Below are 24,616 nucleotides of genomic sequence, written 5' to 3'. Positions count from 1 at the left end.
TAAGTGTAAACAGAGGGCTAGGGTCTTGGTAAAAATGATCATGCAATGTTGGGAATATCAGTTAAATATTTGTTGTGCATCAGTCTATGTTTGGTCTTGTAAGGAATCCAGAGAAGACACTACTCTTTTTTTTTTTTTTTTTTTGGTACTGGGGATTGAACCCAGGGTTACTTACCACTGAGCCACATCCCTAGCCCTTTTTATATTTTATTTAGAAACAGTGTCTTGCTGAGTTGCTTAGGGCCTAAGTTGCTGAAATTGGCTTTGAACTCATGATCCTCCTGCCTCAGCCTCCCGAGACACTGGGATTATAGGTGTGTGCCACCACACCTGGCCCTTATTTTTTATTTTTGAGACAGGATCTTGCTAAGTTACTTACGGCCTCACTAAATTTCTGAGTTAAACCTTGAATTGGCAATCCCCACCTCAGCTTCCATATGCTAGGGATTATAGGCATATGCCACAAATTTGATGAAAAGAATCTATTCTTTGTGTGTGTGTGTGTGTAATAACTGGGATTTGAACTCAGGGACACTTTACCATTGAGCTATACCCCAAGCTTTTTTTATTTTTTACTTTTGAGACAGGACCTTACTAAGTTGCTTAGGGCTTCTCTAAATTGCCGAGGCTGGCCTTCAACTTGTGACCCTTCTGCCTCAGCCTCCTGATTTGCTGGGATTACAGGAATGTACCACCACACCCAGCTAAGATACTATTCTTGATTTGAAAAGGCTACAGTTTTCTAAAGGAATCTTAAAAATACAAAGGTGAAACATTAAATAATGGTAAAGAACATGGATTCTGGAGCCATACTTGCTGGGCTTCTCCATTTAGTAGTTCTATGGCCATAAGTAAGTTGTTCAACCTTTCTGGGCCTTAGTTTCATCTCCTGCAAAAAAAAGATAATAATAGGACCTGCTTCATAAGGTTGTGATGAGGATTAAAATGAATAAATTCCTATTCAGTGCTTAAAACAGTTCTGGCAGCTAAGTGCAATGGCCCATGCCTGTAATTCAGCTATTAAGGAGGGTAAGATAGGAGGATCACAAGTTCACAGACAGCTTGGGCAGCTTCGTAAGGCCCTGTCTCAAAATAAAAAATAAAAAGAGCTGGGAATGTAGCTTGGTGGTAGAGCATTCCTGGGTTCAATCCCTAGTACCAAAACCAAAACAAAGCAACAAACAGAAAAGACCCTGCATATGGTATTTTGAATACTGTTATTTTTATTAAATCAACCTTACAGTTAATGACAAGTGAGCAAAAAATATTCTAGGCAGGGCTGGGGATGTAGCTCAGTGGTAGAGTGCTTGTTTAACATGTGCTGAAGTCCTGGGTTCCATCCCCAGCACGACCAAAAATAAATTTTAAATGGAATTCTAGGCATTCAGAAAAGAAACAGATGACTATGGGCTGTGTAAAACTTGATCTTTGAAGGTAGGTGGGAAAAGAATAGGCAGAAAGTGCAAGGGGGGTGGAATTATAATATTTAGGCTGGCTGGTGTTTACAGATAGCTTGCAGTGGGCCAGGCAGTGGGTCACTATTTTCTGAGCTTAATCTCATTTATTTAATTTTCCCAATTCCATAAGGTAGGTGCTACTATTATTATCATTTTATAAAGGTAGAAATAGGATTAAAAGAGGGTTGTTTGTCCAAGGTCATGGGAGGACTAGAATTTGAGCCCAAACAGGCTGACCTCAGTGCCCAAAGTTCTTAATTGCATTGTACTAGTCTTATTTAGGAATAAGAATAGCCCAGAGATGGACATGTTCAAGACAGTCTTTAATTAAGTTTGGGTTATGTGGGAATCTGACTGCCAGGCCTAAGACTTGATCTGAGTAACCAGTGATCAAGCACACAAACTCTGGAGTAAACTTCCTGAGCTGAATTCTGTTCTATATCTTGCCACCGTTGTATCCTTAGGCCAATTCTTAATCTTCCCAAATCTCTATTTTTTCATTTAAAAAAAGGGGGGCAAAATAATGGTGTCTACATGGGATTTGTTATGAGAGTAAATAAGAAATTACAGAATAGAGGTCTCACTAAAGGCATTTATTTTTTGAGCAAGGAAGAGGTTGAGTTTTTATGTATGGTTTTATTTTTTAAGACTGGGTCTGTTGGAAAGACCACTTAGGAGATTTCTGTAATTAAGCTTACAAGAAGTTATAAGGAATATGAAGACCTGGGATACTAGCCGTAAGATACTACTAGATGGTGGGGAGGAAGGGACCTTTGGCTCTTAGTGGTAGAGTAGATCATGATGGTGGCAGATTCGATGGTAGGGTCTTGCTAAATTCCTTCCACTGAATGGGAGATTTGTGACATTTTTGAGTATAGGATAGCCAAAAGAGAAATGTAGAGATGGTTTGATGTAAAGTTTGGTATATCCTCACATCTGATCTGAGAGGAGATACCTAATAGGCACTTGGAATTAGGTGTTTGGGAGCAGAGACTGGGGTTGAAGGTCATATTTGTCCAGAGTTATCTTTATAAAGAAAAAAGGGATAAGTAAATAAAAAACATAATAAGTAAATTTTATTAGTAAATAGGAGGAAGAAGAGGATATGGCAGTGAAGGTGTAGGTGAATGAAAGCTTGGAAGTATGTTCATGGTAAACTAAGGAAAGAAAATTCAAGAAAGAATAGTTAGCACCAGAGTATATGGCAGAGTTTTGAGAAGATTATGGATTAGACATCAATAAGGTCCTCTTATCAAATACCTGATCCCAGTCATTCATTGTTATCCTAATTCTAGACTTTAATATCATAAAGAAGTAATAGAACCAGAACAAAGCAATGTTCTGCCTCCCCAGCAGAACCAACCCTCATCATTTTTCTGTTTCCTTCCCATCTTTATTCATACATCTTTGTGGGGTGGGTTGTAATAGCAGAGATGCAATTTTGTATTCATTTTTTTCTCTCTTCTGCCCTTTTTCTTTTTGGTATGAGGTATTGAACCCCAAGGGGTTCTTAACCACTGAGCGACACCCCCAGCCCCTTGTTTTGTTTTATTATTTTTTTAAATTTTGAGACAGGGCCTTGCTAAATTGCTGAGGTTGGCCTCGAACTTGCAATCCTCTTGCCTCAGCCTCCCAAGTTGCTGGGATTACACTCATGTGCTGCCATGCCTGGCTCTCCCGTCAAGTTTCTATAATTTTCACAGACTGCCTAACCTGTTGGTATACCCTAATTTATTAGCTTGTTGGCCATTTAGGCTTTTAGAAATAATGTTTATATATATTCTTGTCTATGGACTTTTCTTTCAGATTATTTTTTTAGGCTAAATTAGAAGCTACTTAACTAGAATTAAAAGAGATGAGAATCTTAATGACTCCAGATTTGATGCCACATGGCTTCCCAAAGCAGTTTCTTTATGAAGTTTATGCTAATTTGGATATCTGCAGCAAGTTTCTTTGCTTAGTTCATAGTCAGATAAGTGGAACATTGCAGCTGCAAGCTTAACTTTTTGCTTCTGTGTTTGATATATAATGGGACCCCTGCAGAAACTGGTACCACACTAGTATGAATCTTGTATTTGAACATGTAAATCTTTCTTTCTCAGGTCTTACCTATTGAATTTTGGATGTTTTCGAGCATCATTGCCTATCAGTTTCTCTCTTCACCTACTTTGGTCACACTGATTTTTTTTAATATTCCTTGAATAGAACAATTAAGGTCTCTCAGAGTAGTAGTACTTCTTCTTCTGAAACTCTCATCCCCCCGATTTCTGAATAGAGTGCTCCATTGCCTCACTTAGACCTCTGCACAAATATCACCTTAACAGAAAAGTCCTTCCTGACTTCTTTATAGCAGCCCTCTACCTTTTTCCCTCTTACTCTCATTTTATTTCGTTTTTGTTTTTACCTTTATCTTATATTTCTTTAAAGTACTTGTCATGGCCTGAAAAATTACATGCATTTTTCTGTTTTCTAGACCAGATGTAAGTTTTATGAGTATAAGGTGTTTTTAACATGTAGTTCAGTGCATTCCTGGCCCAGTGGCTCTCAGATATTTGCTAAATGAATGAGTTGTAGTTTGCAAATGATGAGTTCATTATTTGCTCAGAGCATGAAATCAACCAAATTTTAGAATTAAAAAGTTCCTTAAAAGTCATCTTTTTTTTTTTTTTCTTCAATGCTGGGGATTGAACTCAGGGTCACTCTACCACTAAGCTGTATCCCCAGTCCTTCTAAATTTTTTTTTTTTTTTAATTTTGAGACAGGGTCTTGCTAAATTGTTGAGATTGGCCTCAAACTTGCAATCCTCCTGCCTCAGCCTCCTGAGTCACTGAAATTGTAGATGTGTGCCACAGCACCTGGCTTAAAGATCATCTTATTCTAGCCAATCTTTATTTAAAACTGAGATTCAAAGGGAAATATCTTTTCATAAGTATAAACAGCTTTTACTAGAAAGACTTGAATCTGGCAGACCAGTAGTTTATACTATTTATCTGGTAAATAATAAAGGAAGTGATTTTTTTTTTTTGCTTATGTATATTGTTAATGAAAAAGGAAGACAGTTTTAAGCCATGTATCTGATAAATTATGCTGTTACTTACAAGACTAGATTTTATATAAAAATCAGCAACATAAGCTATATGACCCCAGGTGTGTTTCCACAGCTTTTTATTTTTTATTTTATTTTATTTTATTTTGGTACCAGAGATTGAACTCAGGGGCACTCGACCACTGAGTCACATCCCCAGCCCTATTTTGTATTTTATTTAGAGACAGACTCACAAAGTTGCTTAGTGTCTAGCTTTTGCTGAGGCTGCCTTTGAACTCATGATCCTTCTGCCTGAGCCTCCTGAGCCACTGGGATTACAGGTACAGGCGTGTGTGCCACTGTACCTGGCTGTTTTCACAGCTTTTTAAAAACCAAAGTGGCCCTTGTCTTTTTCCTTAGTCCTTGTATTCTGTTTGTCACACTCACATAAGTAGAATATTTACAAAGAGATGGGTTAAGCTGGGTTTGTAAGTCTGAGCTGCTCTTTAGCTGTAGGTTAATCATAAGATTCTGCCTCTTGGGTGATATCACACCATTTCTGGATCTGGATGATTTGCTTTGTAGTTGAGTTCTTGAACTGTAGGAATCAGAAGTTCTGTTGTACTGTATCAACTCAGGGGTGTGGTTGTGAGCGATGAAGGAAGCTTAAGAACAGGAGCTGTAATAGAATCCCAGGTGTCATGGAAGTTGTGTTAGGGAGTGACAAGCTTCAGGGATTTGAAGAGTGGAAGCTACTAATTTTCCTTTGCTAATTATCAAGATTTGGTCATATTGTTTTCACTAGTTGAATTCCAGAGAGAGGAAATCTCATTGGTCTCGTTCATATTTTAATGCTTAGCTATAAAATAGGTCACCTAATGATAGAACCCTGGATTCTTTGCTTAATAAAAGAAAAGCTTAGTTCTGTTTCCTTGACATGGGGCTATCAATGCGACAGCTAGGAAGATAAGTTGGGCATGACAAACTTGATAACAGATATGTTTAGTATAACCTCCCTCCCTTCCCTCATTGGCTCTTAGAAGAATGTCCTATGTCCTCAGTTGCTGTCACAGAGCTACAAAAACATATCTATCTGCTCTGAACCTTCTAACCTTGGTTCTGTGCTATGCAGCTGCTCCTTGTATTGCTATAGTCTAACTTTTCATGGGGGAACAGAGAATGTGGGGCCAGGGACAGAAGCTGGCAACTCCTGGGCAGGGAGCACAGCTGCACTACCACTGTTGGCAGAGGCCTCTGGGCACAGGCAAGGATAACAGCCAACTGCAGATGTTGGACAGGAGATTGGCCATGTGGCTCTGAAACTGTCTTCAGAAGTCAGTGAGGCTGGCAGTGGAATGGAGGAAGCTGTCATTTTCAGTTTCTTTGGGCAGTGAGTGTTAGTGTTGGCAGCCCAAGCTTACAGGGTCCAGGTGCACAGCTGTGTGTGCAGGAATTGTCACAGGCAAGCAGCTTTATGCAAGAGTGACCCAGACCTTGCATGCTGATGATCCCCTTTCACTTTAGTTAAGTATGTACTACTGAGTGGCTGTTTCAGAAGTTGATCATGTATTTTCTCTGCACTGGCCAGTCTGGCTTGCCTGCCTGTCTTTGTGATCAAGCATGCAGTTCTGTAAGTTTATATAACACCAACATGGTTTGTGAACCTGGCATAAGGCAGGCCACGTGGGATTCAGATTGACTTTGAGCCAACCGCTTAAGAAATCCTGTTTGAGGGACAAGAAAAAGGACTTTACTTTAAATGTACAATAACAGGTCATTGTGTAGCTTTGCAATCTGGCTTTGGAAAGGAAAGTTTTCAAATTTCACATTTTTTTCCCCATGTAGTATTATTTGAATGGAAATAAGTCAGTGTTATTTTAGGCCCAGATTCCAAGTTTTTCCACCTTCTGAGTTACGTAAAATGATCAGTTGGGAAGCCAAGGATTTTAGTATGTACTTAACCTTTTGTAGTTTGTAATCTTTTAAGTAATTTTTCTTTTTTTTTTCTTTTTAAATACAGGTCCTAGAGTTTAGTGCTCGCACTTTTTGGCAAATTATGAATTAAAAATATTTTAATAGTTTACTTGGTTATAGTTTTTGTTCCAAGGAAGGATTTTCTTATAAAAATGTGAAGCTGCACTGCATAGTAGCAAGGGTAGTTTCTTTGTCTTGTTCTGTTTTGACAGATGGAGCAGCATCTATTTTTGCTTTTAAAAATCTGAGCACACACTTCATTTAAACTTACTAAACATCCATGTTTTTTAGTGTTGTATTGAAGATGAACTTTAAAGTTAGTTTTAGGGACTGTACAGAAAGGAGAAGGCATTAGGAATATACAGGCCACAAGGACAAAGCTTGAGCAGCTACATACATAAGTGACAGAAACAGTTTATACAAAGTTACAGCAGTGTATATTATGCTGTACCCAGACAGAGGTGCCAAGAAGGGGTGGATGCTTGTGAAGTTCAGAGAAGCCATAACTACTCCTGGTGAGGACTTTCTTTGGAAAGGGTAGATTTCAGAAACTGAAATGAAAGGTGTAAATTTGGCAGGGTTAGATAGAGAGGATGTTTTAGCTATGGTCAGGACTTGCTGGGAGAAATTTTATAGAATAAGCTTATAAGCAAGTGACCAAGAAAGGATGTGTTAATTGAAAGAGTCAGAAATGGGAAGGATTTGATGAAAGTTTATGAAAGCTGAGAGCAGACCTGATTTGTCTTTTAAAATGGAATGGATGACTTTAGTCTTGATAAGAAGAAACTGTGGCACGGAGAAAACTCACTGCAGCATCAACAACTGATCAGAGGAATGTTAAAGTCCAGGGAAGAGAAGAAATTAGACTATCAAAGCTCAGGCAGTGTATGAGCAGGCCATAATGAAGTTTCATCTATCTATTGGGGGTGTCTGCTGGATTAAGACAGAATTCCCCAGTCTTTTGAAGCCAAATGAAGGAGAGTAACAAGCAGTGGGATAAGAGCTAAGTTTGTGGATGCAAACATTGGCACCAATAGTTACTTGCTAAGTGACATTGAGTAAATAGTTTAATCTCTGAACCTCAGTTTACTCATCTGAGTTGATACTTCGCATTAGGTTATTCAGAGGATTATGTGAGACTGTGCACATAAGCAACAACAGAGTATTAGGCTATTAGTGTTAAAAAAAAAAAAAAAGTTAGCATCCTTCCCCCTGATGAAAATGTAATGCTCAGTAATAATAAAATTGTCCAACTAGTTTGACGAGTTCGCTCCCATGCCCCTCTGGTCTTAGTTTTCTTTAGTCAGGCACTTGTTAGAACTGACTGTGACTAGAATTGATAGATTGGCAGACTTTACAAAGATCTCTTTATATAGGGAATGTGTGATTATGTAAACAGAATAGATTTTAAGCCCAAATGCTCCAGGTCACTGCCCTGAACTGCAGAAACTTCACTAAGAACACAGGAAGTAGATCGCCGATTTTCATCTCTGAGTTACTTCTGTTTAGCCAACTTGTTTTCTTGTTCATTCCCAACTATCCCCATCCCTGCTCACTAAGCAGCAAGCCCACAAAGTAGTAATTATTGGTGTAATAGAAAACACAAATCAGGTTAGAACTGAAATGGTAGAGTCTTAGCCCTATTTAGTAAATACAGTAAAAGAAGTGTTTATTCTAACTCCAAGGGGAATATTTAGGAATCCATAGATGATATTCTATCTGCAGAGTCATTTACATTTTAACTTAAGCTAATTTCTTCTATGGGAATGCTTTCTCCATGTTTTAACCCATGTATATCACTAAGGTCCGGCCAATATGCAAACACCTACAAACTTTCTTAATTTCTTCATCTGTATCTTACTTATTGAAAGTAATTTCTCTGTGAAGTTCAAATTATTTTTTTTTCAAAGCTGGGAATTGAACCCAGGACCTCCAGCATACTAGGCAAGTGCTTTACCACTGAGCTATATCCCCAGCCCTGAAGAACTTTTAAAAGTATGTTTAAAAAAAAATAATTTCTAGGCCAGGTACAGTGGCACCTGCCTGTAATTCCAGCTACTCAGGACATTGGGGCAGGAGAATTGGAAGTTTGAGACCAGCCTCAGCTATTTATCAAGGCCCTAAGCAACTTAGTGAGACCTTGATTCAAAAAAAAGTCTGGGGATATAGCTCAGTAATAAAGTGGACCTGGGTTCAATCCCCAGTACCCCAACTGCAAAATAAGAAAGAAAAATAGAGCAATTTATCCATGTCTTTTTTACTGAAAGTAAATTATTTACTGAAAATAATCTTACTGTGAAGTTAACATTTTTTTTGTGTGTGTGTGTGGTGCTAGGGATTGAACCCAGGGCCTTGTGCATATGAGGCAAGCACTCTACCAACTGAGCGAAGTTAACTTTTTTTAATAAATATTTTATTAATTGTTGATGGATCTTTATTTATTTATATGTGGTACTGAGGATCAAACCCAGTGCCTCACATGTGATAGGCAAGTGCTCTACCACTGAGCCACAACCCCAGTCCCTATGAAGTTAACTTTTAAAAACATATTTTAAAAAATAACTCTTAGGTGACACACACCTGTAACCCCAGCTTCTCAGGGGATTGAGGCAGGAAGATTGTAAATTTGAAGCCAGTCTCAGCCATTTAGCAAGATTCTCAGCAACTTAGATCCTGTCTTGAAATAAAAAATAAAAAGGACTGGGGAGGAAGCCTACTGATAGAGCACCCATAGGTTTAATCCTCAGTATCCCCTCCAACAACAACAACAATAATAATAATTGGTAAGATTTTTAATGCATTATTTCTCTATGTACTTATTCCTCATAAACTTCTTGTACTAGCTTGTATATTATATACCTTGATAACAAGGATTTGTTCCTGTCAGTTTTTTCCCTGCAGTGCCTTGGGCACATAATGAGAGTTAATACATCTTACAAAACAAATGTTCTCATCCAAGAGAAAATGAGTAAGAGAACTAGTTTATAGACCTACAGTGCTCTCTAGGCATCAGGCAGGGGATTGGTGAGCTGATTATTTACTCCTGGTTCTAGGTGCTAACCCATGACTCTATTCAGTGCTCTCCAAGTGAGCCAGTCCTTGGGCCTTTCCATGCCATGGCCTGTTCTTTTCCTGAACTTGGAATACTCTTACTTCCTGGAAAGTAATCATCCTCCAGCCTAGGGGCATGATTTGGCTTTTGCACTATGACTTTCCCTGATATTTGGATAAATCTACTCCATTTGTTTCTTACTTGTGTTCCGTAGGACATACCCCTAACATAATACTTTTCATGTTATTAGTCATTTATTTACAGGCTGAATTTTTCCAGGGCAGGGTTTTTCTTTGGCTTGTTTATCTTTGTAGCTTCAGCGCCTAGCATCCTGCCTCACACTTCCTAAATATTTTTGATTCTTTTGAATCCAAAGACAAGTCTCCTGAGGCAAACCAGGTAAATCCTCTGACCTGAAAGCCAAGGTCAAAAAGAATGTTTAGAACAGAGTGTGCCAAAAAAGTCTGAATTCAGGCAGTGCTAGCTGGGGAGATGTCCTTCAGACCTCTCTAGGAAGGTCATTGGTAATTAGGGAGCCTGGACTTTGTGAGAGGAGAGAGCTTTCTGCCTGTCCAGGCCAGCCATGGACCTTTCCTTCAAGGGCTGGTCTGACTTACTCAGAAACCAGTCACCCTTTGGTCTGTTGCCATTTTATTAATGCAGCCAGGGAACAGCCCCATAAGCTGGAATTGTTTTCCCATTTGTAGTTGTTACTTGAAACATAAATCACCAATAGCATTTGTTAATTTTAAGTCTTTTTTTTTTAAATCAAACACCTTTTTATATAGTGAGGAAGTATATTACCTTCTTCTCCTGAAAAATCTTGCAGTTTATCAAATTTTTTCACTAATTTTTACTTTGATGAATTCTAGACCTACAAAGAAGTTGTAAAAATAGTGTAATGAATACCTATATAGAGAGTCTTCTTCCAGATTTACCATATGTTAGCATTTTCCATATTTACTTTCTCTTTATTTTTTTTTCTCAGTGACCCATTTAAGAGTATGTTGTAAATGTCAAAATCCCTCACTCTTTAGCATGTCTTGGGAGAACAAAAACTATCTAGATTGCTCCAGTAATGCCTTTTAGCACTGTTTAAAAAAAAGAAGAAAAAAAAAGAAAGCAAGATCCAAAGTCTAGACTTGGCAGTTAGTTACTTGTTGTATCTTTTAAATTTTTAATTTGGACAGATCCCTCAGCTTTTTGACTTTTATATCATTTGAAGAATCCATGCCAGTTGCTTTATAGAATATCCCTTCATCTGGAATTGTCTGATTGTCTCCTCACATTGAGATTCAGGTCAAACAATGTTAGCAGAAGATCAGGATGCACTGAAGACACAGTGCAGGAGTCACCTGGTGTCAGTTGCCTTTTATTGGTGATATTAAATTTGATCATTTAGTTAAGGTGGTGTTTGCCACATTCTTGATTGTAAAAGTATCGTTTTTCTTTCTTTGTAAATGTTGATTTTTCTGTGAAGTGATGCTTGAAGATTATATGAATATCTTGTTTTCTCCCCTTAAATCCACCTTTTTTTCTTTTTCCTTTTTATTGGTGTATTATACATGGCAGTATGATTCATTGTTATATATTCATACGTGCACACATATAACAGTATAATTTGGTCAATTTCATTCCCTAGTACTGCCCCTTTTCCTTTCCTCCTCACCACCCAGTGGTTTTGGAATCCATTTAAGATTCTCGGGCTGGGGATACTATGGGTCAGTGGCTGAGTACATGCTTAGCATGTCCAAGGCCCTGGGATCTGCTCTTTAACTTCCTGAAGAGCCTTCATTTTATTTATTTATTTATTTGTTTGTTTACTTATTTATTTAGTTGTAGTTGGACACAAAACCTTTATTTCTTTCTTTTTTTTTTTTACAAATGCAAAACCTCTTGTTTTTATTTTTTTTAATTAATTTTTATTGTAGGTTGTTCAAAACATTACATAGTTCTTGATATATCATATTTCACACTTTGATTCAAGTGGGATATGAACTCCCATTTTTACCCCGTATACAGATTGCAGAATCACATCAGTTGCACAACCATTGATTTACATATTGCCATTCTGGTGTCTGTTGTATTCTGCTGCCTTTCCTATCCTCTACTATCCCCCTCCCCTCCCCTCCTATCTTCTCACTCTACCCCATCTACTGTAATTCATTTCTCTCCTTATTTTTTTCCCATTCCCCTCACAACCTCTTATATGTAATTTTGTATAACAATGAGGGTCTCCTTCCATTTCCATGCAATTTCCCTTTTCTCTCCCTTTCCCTCCCACCTCATGACTCTGTTTAATGTTAATCTTTTCCTCCTGCTCTTCCTCCCTGCTCTGTTCTTAGTTGCTCTCATTATATCAAAGAAGACATTTGGCATTTGTTTTTTAGGGATTGGCTAGCTTCACTTAGCATAATCTGCTCTAATGCCATCCATTTCCCTGCAAATTCCATGATTTTGTCATTTCTTAGTGCTGCGTAGTACTCCATTGTGTATAAATGCCACATTTTTTTTATCCATTCATCTATTGAGGGGCATCGGGGTTGGTTCCACAGTCTAGCTATTGTGAATTGTGCTGCTATGAACATCGATGTGGCAGTATCCTTGTAGTATGCTCTTTTAAGGTCTTCAGGGAATAGTCCGAGAAGGGCAATAGCTGGGTCAAATGGTGGTTCCATTCCCAGCTTTCCCAGGAATCTCCATATTGCTTTCCATATTGGCTGCACCAATTTGCAGTCCCACCAGCAGTGTACAAGAGTACCCTTTTCCCCACATCCTCACCAGCACTTGTTGTTGTTTGACTTCAGAATGACTGCCTATCTTACTGGAGTGAGATGGTATCTTAGGGTGGTTTTGATTTGCATTTCTCTGACTGCTAGAGATGGTGAGCATTTTTTCATGTACTTGTTGATTGATTGTATGTCCTCCTCTGAGAAGTGTCTGTTCAGGTCTTTGGCCCATTTGTTGATTGGGACAAAACCTTTATTTCACTCATTTATTTTTTATGTGGTTCTGAGGATCGAACCCAGGGTCTCACGCGTGTGAGCCACAACCCCAGCCCTAGCCTTCATTTTAAATGCACTATTTAAGAATTGAAAATCAACAATCAACTTTGCTCAATATAACTTTGACTGAATTAAATACAATTACCTGGGGCTGGGGTTGTGGTTCAGTGGTAGAGTGCTCAATTGGCACATGTGAGCCAATTGATCCTCAGCACCACGAAAATAAATAAATGTACTGTGTCCATCTATAACTAAAAAAAAAAAAAAGTTTTTAAATAAATAAACTAAATGAAGTCTCCCCTAGTTATTTTGAAATTCATGATTTAACTCTACATTATATAGTTTTTGTGGATTTTGGAGCTATTAACTCTAAATAGGACTTAAATTATAGGACTAAAGCATAGGTGCCTTACTCTAACACTGTCAAATGGTCACTGTCACAAGAACATTTTAAAGGCAAGTCCTTTTTTATTAGTGACATAAAAATTTTTATCTAGCCATTTTTTAGGTAAGACAGTATAAATTAATGGATATGAGTGAGGGCTCTGGATCCTTACCTAGGGCACTCCACCACTGAGCCATATCCCCGGCCCTATTTTGAATCTTATGTAGAGACAGGTTCTCACTGAGTTGCTAATCACCTTACTTTTGCTGAGGTTGGATTTGAACTCGGGATCCTTTTGCCTCAGCCTTCCAACCTTCTGGGATTACAGGTGTGTGCCACTGTGCCTGGCTGACCTAGGTTTTAACTCCAAATTCAATCCCTGGATTTTAATCAGAGTCCCTTAACCTCTTAGAGCTCGAATTTCTTCATCTATAAAATGATAATAACAACTATATTTACCTCATATTGTTATTGTGAGGGTGGGTGAAATGAGCTCACACATATAATATATGTATTAGCGAAGTGCCTGGAACAGGGCTGGGGGTATAGCTCAGTTGGTAGAGTGCTTGCCTCACATGCACAAGGCCCTGGGTTCAATCCCCAACACCACCAAAAAAAAAAAAAAAAAAAGCCTGGAACACTGTGAGCACTTAGTAAAGTTGTTGGTGATTGTTATTTTTACTATGGATTAAATATTTTGAAAAATTATGTATTTAAGAACTGAGGAAGCTTTTCTTTTTTTTTTTTTTTAAAGGCAGCCAAGAACATTTTGGAGGTTGTTATTCTTAATGTGTTCCCAGGTATTAAGAGAAAAAAATTTTAATTAAATTTACCCTTCAAAAATGTGGCCAAATAAAATGGAATTATCCTAATTAAGTTTTTTTCCCCAACTTTCCTATGCCTTTTTCCCCCAAGAAAATTGTACTTGTCAATCATTCTCATCCAAAAGTCCCTTGCTGTTCTATCTTTCTTCCTCCAACCTATTTGGTACCAGTGAGAAAACAAGGAATTTTCTTCCATCCATTCTACTTGTCAACCCAGGGTCATGATACTGACAGCGGGCAAGAATTTCTCCTGTTCCCTCTAAAAGCCTCGTCTCCTCCCATAGACTGTTCCTGGGCTAAGGGCCTCCCACAGCTCACCACATTTCTGAAGCCTCCACACACTCCTCAGGTCACTATTTCTGAAAATGGAGGAGTTTTATAATCCTATTATCTGTTACTGGCTCAGAGTTACAAGGAAGAACTGAGGGAGTTGACAAGTTTTGGGTCAAGTGTTCTATTTTGTTTTTTATGCCTTCCAAACTAATAGAACAACCTGCCATCAATAGAATGATTAGAGAAGCTATATTTATAGGTATAATCAGCTTTTAAAGAATATATTAAAATTAGCAAATAATACTACCCCTGACAGTTTGCTCTTGGTAGAAATGGCTAGGAATATGTGAAAGTAGATATTCAGTCACCTTATTGTTTGTTTATGGTAATATTCAGCATATCTTCAGAATCTTTAATTAGGACTTTTCTTCAGTATCTAGGTTACTTCCCTTTACTCACCAAACACTTATAGAGGGAAAATAGAAAGTGCACATCATTCGTTTAATTCTAATTTTTATAATGAGACCATATGAAATAACCCAATTTTAATTTTATATATCATACAAATAATTGAAAGTGCTGAAAATGAAAAATCAACACTTGCAGGACCCCCTAGTTCATAAAGCACCTTTACATATATTATCTTACAACCTACATTTCTGTAAAATAATCAGGACAAATTCTTAATTTCTTCATTTTATAGAGAAAAGAGCCTGGATCTCAAAAATGTTAAATTAATATTCAAGATCATGGTACTTGAGATTAAACTCAGGGCCTCACGCATGCTAGGCAAGTGCTGTATCATTGACCTAAATCCCTGTTTCTTTTCTTTTCTTTTGTTTTGTTTTATTTTATGACAGGGTCTTACTAAATTGCCCATGCTGACTCTGAAGTTGAAATCCTCTTCCTCAGCCTCCCAAGCAGTTGGGATTACAGGCATGTGCCCTCATACCCAGCTTCAAGTTCATGGTACTTTCATTTACTAGATGACTTCAAACAAGACACTTGATTCCCAGTGCAGTTTTCTAAACTGTAATAAAACAATTAAAATAGTGTCTACTTCCATAGGGTGTGTGTGAAGATGAAGTGAATTAATACATACAAGGCATTTAGTCAGTGCCTGGTGTAAACATTCAATAAATGTTAGCTGTTACTATCATACAGCTAGTAAATGTTAGGACTTGTAGCTAAATCCAGCCCTCCTGACTCCTGATCCAGGACTCTTCTTGGATCAGGAGTACCGTGTAGAATTTACTCTTTAGTAAATCATTGATTTAATTTCTACCTTATATTGACCTTGTTATTCTTGAGGATATCCTTTTGTCCATTATTTACTTTGACCTTATATTTACTTGTCAAGATCTAAGGGGAAATGGGTTTGAAGACTTCTTTCTTCCTGAGTTTAAAAAATTCTGTAATTTCTCTTGTCATCAGGATATGCTTGACCATGAGGTATCAAGCATTTTAGTTAGGCAAGATTTTCGTGGATGGTTTATGGGTATTCTGGTAAATTTTATTTTGGTGGGAAGAAAAGTGGAAGGAAATTGTTAGATTACAGTTCAGAGGGGTGTTCAGATACATCCTTTATCTGTAGTCCTAACAGATATTATCAATATAGAGACTTTGGAAAAGATGAATTGTTTTGACACAAAATTATTTGTTGTAAAATAACCATCCTGAAGAAATTGGTAAACTATGATGGACTGTTATCTGGGGAAAGGTGAAAAAGGTTTTTATATGTCTTTTCTCTTGGTATTAATATTTGTAACAGGCTTTTACTCATGAGTCATAGTTGTTTTTACTTGTCTACTGCCAGTGTAGACATCTATGGCTATGATATAGGTCTATGTGAAAATCTGCTTGCTTTTGTGGTAACTACTTAGGTGCTATGGAGAGACAACTTCCCTTTCTCTGATGCTCAAGGGTGGCTCAAAACTGGAGTTGATGTGGGAGATAGCAGAGAGGGTGAGCAGTGGTGTGGAAGAAAGGTGCTGTTAGCTGGAGGCCTTGCAGAGGCAAGGAACTGGAGAAAGCCCCAACTCACTGAGTACTGTACTACTCAGATACACTCCCTTCTCCTTTTTATGTTTTATTTTGAGGTAGGGTCTTACTAAGTTGCCAAGGTTGGCCTGGAACTTGCAATCCTCCTTCCTCAACCTCTCCAGTTGCTGGGTTTATAAGCATGTGTTGCCATGCTTGGCTTCCAGGCCTTTTTGATATGACTGTTCATAATGTACAAACAAATGGGCTCCTCTCCAAGGGTAAGATGCTCAGTATACTTCCTTATGACCTTTGTGGAAGTTCTATACCAGAATTTAGCCTGGTAAGATAGGAGGTTTAAGGGGACTTTCCAGACCTCCTTTTTGTGATATTTGCATTTTTTTAACTCACTCATTTCTAATATTCTCTAGACATGTAGAATTAATGTTCTTACACTAAATTAAAACACTGAATTTCTAATAAAGTCCCCAGGACTTGTTGATAGTTTGATACTGTTTGCAAAAGAGAGGAGAAAGAAATGATGTATTATCTTTTCTACTTTTTCATTTAGGTTTTATTTTTCCTGCCTAGTCACCTGCTGAATCTTTTGACCCAGCTAGCCTGGGAACAAAGTCCAGAAAACAGCTCTAAGTCCTAACTCTAGAAAGCCTCTTTCTTGTAGCTGCCAGCCCACCCATTCAGCTAGATGCATTCGCCTGTGTGCTGGCTTTTGCCTGTTACAATGGCCACTTCCTGGTGTTTTGTGAAGTAGCTCATCTTTTTCCTGCTGTGCTTACCTGAATACTCTCTATGTGGATGAAGGTTTGAAGAAAAGTCTAAATCAAAGAACAGCAATTACCACTGCTGCTGTCATTATGTGACGATTTTATTACCTACCGGGACACAAGAGGACTTTGATTTATAGCCAGTTGATTATGAATTAAAAATCTTTGTATGATGTATAAGAATCTTCTGTATATTGGGGTTCTTGTCCTTCTCCACCATTTACATTGTTCCAGCACACAAAGCACCAGAAAACAGTATTGGTGATGATTTTCTTTGAGGTCAGTAGCAGGACTGGGAATTGGGGTGACAGCTGAGAGATTTAGCAAAGCTATTAGGGTTGTAAAGAGGATGAATAGTTGAGTAATCAGGCTTAGACTTGCTCATGATGGGCCTTTGCTCAGCTGCCATTCATGAATGCCATTGTGGCAACAAGTGTCAGAGTTGGCTCCCTGAACATCTGTTGTTCTCTTTGAAGTCTTTGCCGATTCTCCTAAATCAGAGTCCTCACTCCTCAGGGCTCCTGTGGCACTGCCTCCGGCCCACCCCACTTTTCTCCCTCAGCTTTATAGTTATAGTTTCGTCCAAATGTCTGCTTATTCTGTTCCATAAGTCTCTTGACTTCAGGAATCTGGTCTCACTCATTTCAGTGCTCTCATAATGCATAGACTGTGTCCCACTTGTAATAATTAATCAATAAATCTTACTGAATTAAACTATCAATAGGTTGACTATAGTTCACAATGAGTTGTTTATTTTTATTGGTGTTGGGGATTAAATTAGGGCTTCTCACATGTAGGCAATGTGCTCTATCACTGAATAATACCCTCAGCCCTATATATTTTCTAAAGAACTAGGATAGAGAAGTTTAAAGCTTCCCAACACAAAGAAGTGATAATTGTTTTAAGGAGAGGATAATGCTAATTACCTGTATTTGATCATTATACATTATACATATGTATCAGCTTATGACACTATGCCCCTAAATATGTACAATTACTATGTGCAATAAAGGATACAGTTTTAAAAACTGACTGTGTCCAGGGAAATCCTGCAATTAATGTTCATGTTTATAGATAATATATTATGCTAGGAAGGTAACCCTAAGAAAAGTAGCAGTAGTAGCAGTTTTAATATGTAAAAACCAACTTTGTTTAGGTATAATTCACATACTATACAGTTTGCCAACTTAATGTATAGTTCATTGTTTTTTAGTATGTCCACAGAGTTTTACCACCATCACCACAGTCAATTTTAGAAAAGTTTTATCATTCCCAAAGGAAACTATGTGTCTGTTCCCTCCAGCCCTCCAGTTACAGGTACCACTAATCTATTATTTGTTTTAATTTGCCTATTCTGGATATGATATTTTGAACCGGCTTCTTTCAGTTAGCATAATATTTTCAAGGCTCATCCCAGTTGTATCCTATAGCTTGGTGGAAATTGGAGGCAAGTGATGCTTATTTCCTGGCTGCTAGTTGTGGTTCATGCCCAGGGTGAATCTACCTGCCCTCATTAATCATGATGAGACCTAGTTAGAAGAAATTCCATAGAGGTGTTCTGAGCTTGCTCCCCTGAGTAAAAGGTAATGTTGGAGCATCCAGCTAGCTCAATCAGGGATGTTTAAGCAAGGTAATGTCATGCACACCTAGCATAGTGCCTGGCACATGGGGGTCTCAAGTCTCTTTGTCCCACTTGAATGTCTTAAATTTTAGTAAAAATTTGTCAAAATGACGCAACAGACAGGGTACTTTGAGTTTAATTTACTGATTCCTCCCTGTCCTTTTGTTTTTGTTCTCCCCAAGGCTATGCGTTTCTGCTCTTCCAGGAGGAGAGCTCAGTACAAGCCTTGATAGATGCCTGCCTAGAAGAAGATGGGAAACTGTACCTGTGTGTGTCAAGTCCCACCATCAAGGACAAACCGGTAAGTAATATGCAGCCACCTGGTGCTTTTCCAGAGCATGTATGCAATTGGAATAACTGACCACCTCCTCCTTATATCAGGAACGCTAGTAACTGTGATTCTCTTACCTGGGTTGACCTTGCTGTGCAGTAGAGCTGGACTATTGCTGGTGATGGGAAGCTAATAACAAATTGTTCCAAATTTCATGTTATACTTTTGGGACTACACAGAAAAATATTTTCCCTTGTCATCTACTTTACAACTCTGATAAACTAATTCCTATTTAAAGAACTCTGAATCAGAATAAAAATAATGTTCTTAGTGGTCTTTGTAGCTGGTTTCTGTCATTATTTCACATCAAGGACAGGAGTAATTTGTTTTAAAAATATCATAATTGTTAATGTTTATGAGCCTTTGAATGTATGGCTTTGTATGGAATGATACCCATAGCTGGCAAAATGAGCTTTCTGGGCCAGGAGCTTACACTCTAAGCTAGAGGATTTCAGCAGGGCAAGAGAGAGAGAGGATGGAGATTATGGAGCTGAAACCATAAATTAATGTGTACTTATACAGAATTTGTGGTTAAGAGATTGTGGCTTTTGAGCCACAGTGTGAGTAAATCATTAGGTGAAAAAGGTACTAGTAGAGAAAGAATAGGACTATGTTCAAAACAGAAGAAAAGAGCTTGGTTTAATTAGCAGATCCATGGGAAGTTGAAAGGGCAGGGTGGGGTCAAGGATTGGTGCTAGCATAGGAAATAGAGTAAAATGGTGATACGGAGTAGGCAAGAGGATGAAGCTACATTATCACTGTAAACTTGCATCAAAGGTTTAGGGCTTGCTTTGACAGCTCAGTATATTCTGAGACATGTGACTGGGGAAAGAGTTGGGGTTTGACCTTGAAGTTCCCAATTTGACTCTTGACTCTATCATTTAAATATCTCTTGGCTCAGAATAGTCATCTGATCCTTGCTGAATTGTTTCCTCAGATAGTAAATAGGAAAACCATTCATTCTTCTCTGGATTATTGAGAGACTCAAATAAGAGGAGGATGAATGTGAAAACATTTGGTTAAGGTCAGGTACTTGTGCAGATGTAATTGGCTATTGTTATCAGTCCTATATCATGCTCTGTGATTCAGGAGACCAAGGTTAGAGTCCAGCTACATCTTTTGAAAAGAGCAGGGTTTACAAATGGTTGTGAAACAATGATATTGAGAGTTGGTCACCTATAAAGGGGAGAGTGCAGCATATAAAGCAGAAGAGGGAATTGCTGAAGAATGGGGATATTGAATTATAAAAGAGTGATTAATGCTGAAAAAGAAACAAGGATTTTAGCCAGTGGGAAAGTGCCACTGTAATTTTCAAATTCTGGGACCATTGCCAGATTTTTGGATAACAACAGTGACTGTGTTGGATAGGGTAGCTATACAGGTGGGGAAACAGCAGGTGGGGAAAAGAGTAGGGAACCTTTGTTATCTTTGCTCTTTAAACAGTCTGGTGGGGTTGTATATGATGTGGGAGAAGTGAGGAATGACAGAATGGAGTGTGCAATATTTCATCTGAATAAATAATAAAGCCAAAATAACTTCTTTTTCTTTTGAGTAATATGAACTTAGAAGATGTATGCCAAATTCGATAGGGTCAAATGTCTGAGAGGTAAATAATCAACCTCCAGAGAGCTTTTGCCATTGGTGGAAGGGCAGTGGGAATGAAGTAGGAAGGGTTAAGAGAGAATTGGTCATGTACAATTAGGAGAGGATTAGAAATATATTTTTATATTAAAAAAAGACAAAGCTGTACAGGTGTACACTGAGGTAATTATGTTTACAGTAGGGAAGAAGCTATTAAATTGAGGTGAAGAAATTGGAAATGAGCAGGCAAGGCTTATAGACCTTGGATGAGTTATGTCACTGGCTCTGTAGGGGAAGGAGAACAATGTGCCTTACAGTCTCTCACGAGGACAGGACTATCTTGAGCAGGGAGCAAGCTATAATGGCTGCAGATGTAGGTGGTAGGAGGCAGCACCATTGCTGTTGGGTATTTTCACTCTAAACACATGTGTTACCCTTAGTTTAAAAAACTTTTGAAGATAATTAGTTTAATTATCTGTTTTGGAAATGTTTGTGGGGAAACTAACTTTCGTTGTTTGTGTGTCTGCAAAACTCTGCCTTACTGCATTTTTTCATTTTCTGAGCTCAAGTGAAATAGTTTTATTGGAGCTTGGTGAATTCTCAATGGTGGATTGCCAATCACATATTTCTTAGACCCAGGCATACTCAGAATTTCCACCATAAATAGTTTGAATAAAATTTAGGATGGGAAAAAACATCTCTAGACACCTGTCATTTTAACAAACTAAATCCCATTTTTGGTTCCAGCTCTTTTGGTACCATATTTGATATCCTGTTCTTAGCATTAGCTCTATATCCACCACTCCAAGCCTCATTTGGTGAAATAGGTTGTGGTACATTCTAATTTTTTTTTAATGGTCCTACAGAAAGTGAGAGCTGGGTTGAACCTTTAGGAGTACATGAGGACTTTGGAGAAAGCCATTGGAAATTTCCAAGGAAAATTCAACCTTTGTAGCTCATTCACTAAACTTTTTGAGCTGTGGCTCTTTCTTATTCCTTTATCTTGGCTTGGCTAGCCTTCATTTGCTAGCTTCCAGGATCCCAGTGCCCTCATTCTTACCCTCCTTGGATTTTTCATTGGAAACACAACATGTTCCAAAATGGCCTAAAGATTTTCTATACTTTGTCCTTCTCCCTTACCCTTTCCCCTCAAATCACACTCCCATTCTCTTCAATTGGGTCAGATCAGTTAGATTGTTTCCCTAATGTAGAAGCTGATTGCAAAGTCCCTTCTAACTTATCTTGTCCAGAGTCATATTTGTTTGTTTGTTTTTGTTGTTGTTTTGTTTGTTTGTTAACTCAAATGAATCCTAAATTGATGAATTTTAGGTTATATGGGGAGATATTTTTGGTCAGTGATTATCTTCCATTAAATGGAAGTCTACTCAGACTCTCCCGTTTATAGGACTGATCCTAAAAGATGGCAGAAGGAATTGTATTTTGGGCCTGATTAATTGACTTCTCGGTCCCAAAGAATGGGAAATAGAAATTGGCAAGAATGGGAGCTATAGCAAAACTTCTAGGAATGTGACTTTTTTCACTCCTTCAGTGAGAGAAGTTCCATAGGACAGGTGTCCTAGGCATCCCAGAAGACAGCTGTGTCTGTGCGCTTCCAGTAAAGCAGCCTTTGTGTGAGTGTTCCCTCTCATCAAGGTGATTCTACTTTTTGAATGTATGAATAGATGAACCTGAAGGTTCAGGACAGCAAGCTGATAGAGCAAGAGATCTAACAGGGTCTAGCAGAGATAAGAACTGAAAAAGAGTAAGCTTGAGAAGAAGGCAAAGGAGATGCTAATAATTCTTTCCTGCTGGAACACTGCCATAAGAGATGTGGGATGGCAAACACCTGGAAAGGAGTATCAGTGAAGTTTTCTGCTTCCTTGTCACAATCTAAAGCACAATCACAATTTATATGAAATATGACAGATTGATTTTGCTATATGTTTAAAAACTGGATTACTGAATTGAAGTGTGTTTATGTAGGTTAGTTCTTTAGCTTATAGCTCAGGGAACATAGTCATCCACCTAAAACTTGAAAAACAAAAGTTGAAAAAAGTGGGGATAAAGTAAAGAAGCTGGAAATAGAGTCTGGTTTAATTTTTCAGTTTTTTTATTTTGTCCAATCTATCTATTATTCTGGTCTCTCTTGCTCCTACTTAAACATACATCAGGGAGATCTCTAGCACTTTTAATCATTCCTCCTTGGTTATGAAAACTATTTAGGTTCTTTTGCTTGGAATTAAGACCTTCCCAATTGATCTTTAAAATTTTTCTAAGCTTACCTTTTTCTGCTTTTCTTCGAACCCCATATTCAATCAAAATGAAATATTTCTACTATCTCAAATTCTAAAGCCTACCCTAATTTCTAAGACCCCTCTTAAATGCCATCTGTTTCCCTCCTTGATTACTACACTGTCTGTAGTGAAGCATACCTATTATGATAGCTGTCTCCAACCTTACATAGAGCCATCTTTTTTGAATAGTGTGCCTTCCATGTTTGAGTGACTATTGAGGTTAAGGCAAAATACTGGTTACTGTGAGTCAGAACAGATATGAACCAACATAAGAATCTGTGCTCAAAAAGATAATAGTATAAATGTATATAAATATAGAAAGTATTTACTGACCCTGGCACGTATTCTCAAATATTTGTTAAATTAATAAAAATGACAAAAATGAAAATATGATACGCATTGTAGACTTTGGACAATTCATTTATACCTACAGGAATGAAAGAAAACTTCCTAGCTGAAGTGCCATTTGAACTAGGTCTTCAAGGATGAGAATTTGGAATTGCCAGGATAAGGGTAGATGTATGGGGAATAAATATTTCAGGGAAAGGCCTCAGCATAAACACAGAAATGGGAACTTTAAAAAAAAAAAAAAAGAAATGGGAACTTTTGTGATATTAAAGGAGGATGTGTAGGTTAGTTAGTTGAAGCACAAATGTATGAAAGGGAACAGAAAGAAATTGGGGAAAAAATAGATAGAGTCTAAGTTATAGAGAACCTTGATTGGTTGCTTGTATCTTTTTTGTTCCTGGTATTTTTACTTAGACTTTATTCTCTACTTACTGCCTCCTCACACACAACATTAATTTTATCTTAGCCCAGTTAAATTTGCCTTTGTGTGTCTATCTTAGAATATATGGGTAAGCCATATCATCATGTGTATCATATGAAATCTTAAGCATCTTTTACCTTCTTTATTTATTTGTTTGGTCCTTGAATTCTTAGTCTGAATTCACCATTTGGGCATTTTCCATCACAGGAATTTTTCCAAAGCAGGAATTTCTCCTCTAAAATGAGAGAAATGCCTCCAATTCATAATAAATCCTATTTTTGGCTCTTAGTCTCTGAATTTTCAAAGGGTCCACAGTTTCTTAGAGTTTGAGACTTTAGAAACTATATTCCTTTTCCAGGAAGGTCAAGAAGATATTGCAGTTCCAGTGTACTGAATGGAAGTTGGTGAGCACATAGCCAATGCTGTCCCTTAAGGGATCATTTAGTGTTTATTAGAGTGTATTCCGAAAGACACTTGTTCCATCTGACAAGAATCTCAAAAGGATCATAGATGAAAGGTCTACTCATAACAATAATTATTGTCACTTATTGAGCAGTTGATGCATTTTATATCTATTTTCTCCATTAATAAAAGGTTCAATAGACAGAAAACATTTAGGAAACATTAGTATATTAAGGTTCTGAGAAGTCTTACAATATATAAATTTGTGTAATATCATTTAATCCAGCATTTTATGTACCTGTTTTGGGGGTGATATTTGTATAGATTTCTTTAGAATTGGTTATTCCATGAAGTTCATTCAAAGAATAGGCTTCTTTCCAGGAAAAACTTAGGTAACCTGAACTTTTATGTGTGCATTCCTCTCAAGAGTTTCAGTAATCAGCATGCCAGTAACAACATCCTTGTCCTAGTACCATGGAGCTGAAAATACACATTTATGTAGACAAAATTGTCTGGCTGGAATACAAGAGTGCCTGAGGCCATGAACCTGGAAGTTAAAATAGCTGACTATACTTTTCATTGCTAAGTTGTTTTTCTGGAGCTTTTCTAACTGCTGGTTTTGTTAGTAGTTCTAAAAAAGAATCTGTTGGCCATTTATTTTCTGGTTTTGGTCAGTGCTGAGTATTGAACCCAAGGCCTTGGGCATGATAGGCAGATGCTGTATCATTGACATGTACCCTCTAGAAACTATTAATGTGTTGATTAAGTTTGGAGAGAGTAGTTAATCACTTATAAATAAAATTACATTTTGAGACCATGGGGATGGTCTACTGGCAGCCAGTAGCCTATAGGATGGAA

The 24,616-nt window shown here is 37.7% G+C and overlaps 1 protein-coding gene and 2 non-coding genes across 6 annotated transcripts in view; 2 read left to right on the top strand and 1 right to left on the bottom strand.

The window, feature by feature from the left end:
- The window catches only part of Cpeb3 (cytoplasmic polyadenylation element binding protein 3), a 191,306-nt gene that overhangs the window by 126,934 nt on the left and 39,756 nt on the right, over positions 1–24,616 (top strand). For all 4 annotated transcript variants that reach the window (XM_076835065.1, XM_076835066.1, XM_076835062.1 and 1 more), the window contains one exon: positions 18,564–18,682. In XM_076835065.1, coding sequence (XP_076691180.1) covers positions 18,564–18,682 — 119 coding nt within the window. The remainder of the gene's footprint in view (positions 1–18,563; positions 18,683–24,616) is intronic.
- Positions 8,359–8,439, bottom strand: Trnat-agu (transfer RNA threonine (anticodon AGU)). Its single transcript has one exon. It is a non-coding gene; the product is annotated as a tRNA-Thr (tRNA).
- Trnav-cac (transfer RNA valine (anticodon CAC)) lies at positions 13,438–13,510 on the top strand. The gene has a single exon. It is a non-coding gene; the product is annotated as a tRNA-Val (tRNA).

Source organism: Callospermophilus lateralis, chromosome 15 (genome assembly GCF_048772815.1).
Source record: "Callospermophilus lateralis isolate mCalLat2 chromosome 15, mCalLat2.hap1, whole genome shotgun sequence".
NCBI classification, from domain to species: Eukaryota; Metazoa; Chordata; class Mammalia; order Rodentia; family Sciuridae; genus Callospermophilus; species Callospermophilus lateralis.
This window is presented reverse-complemented; position numbering and strand designations above follow the sequence as displayed.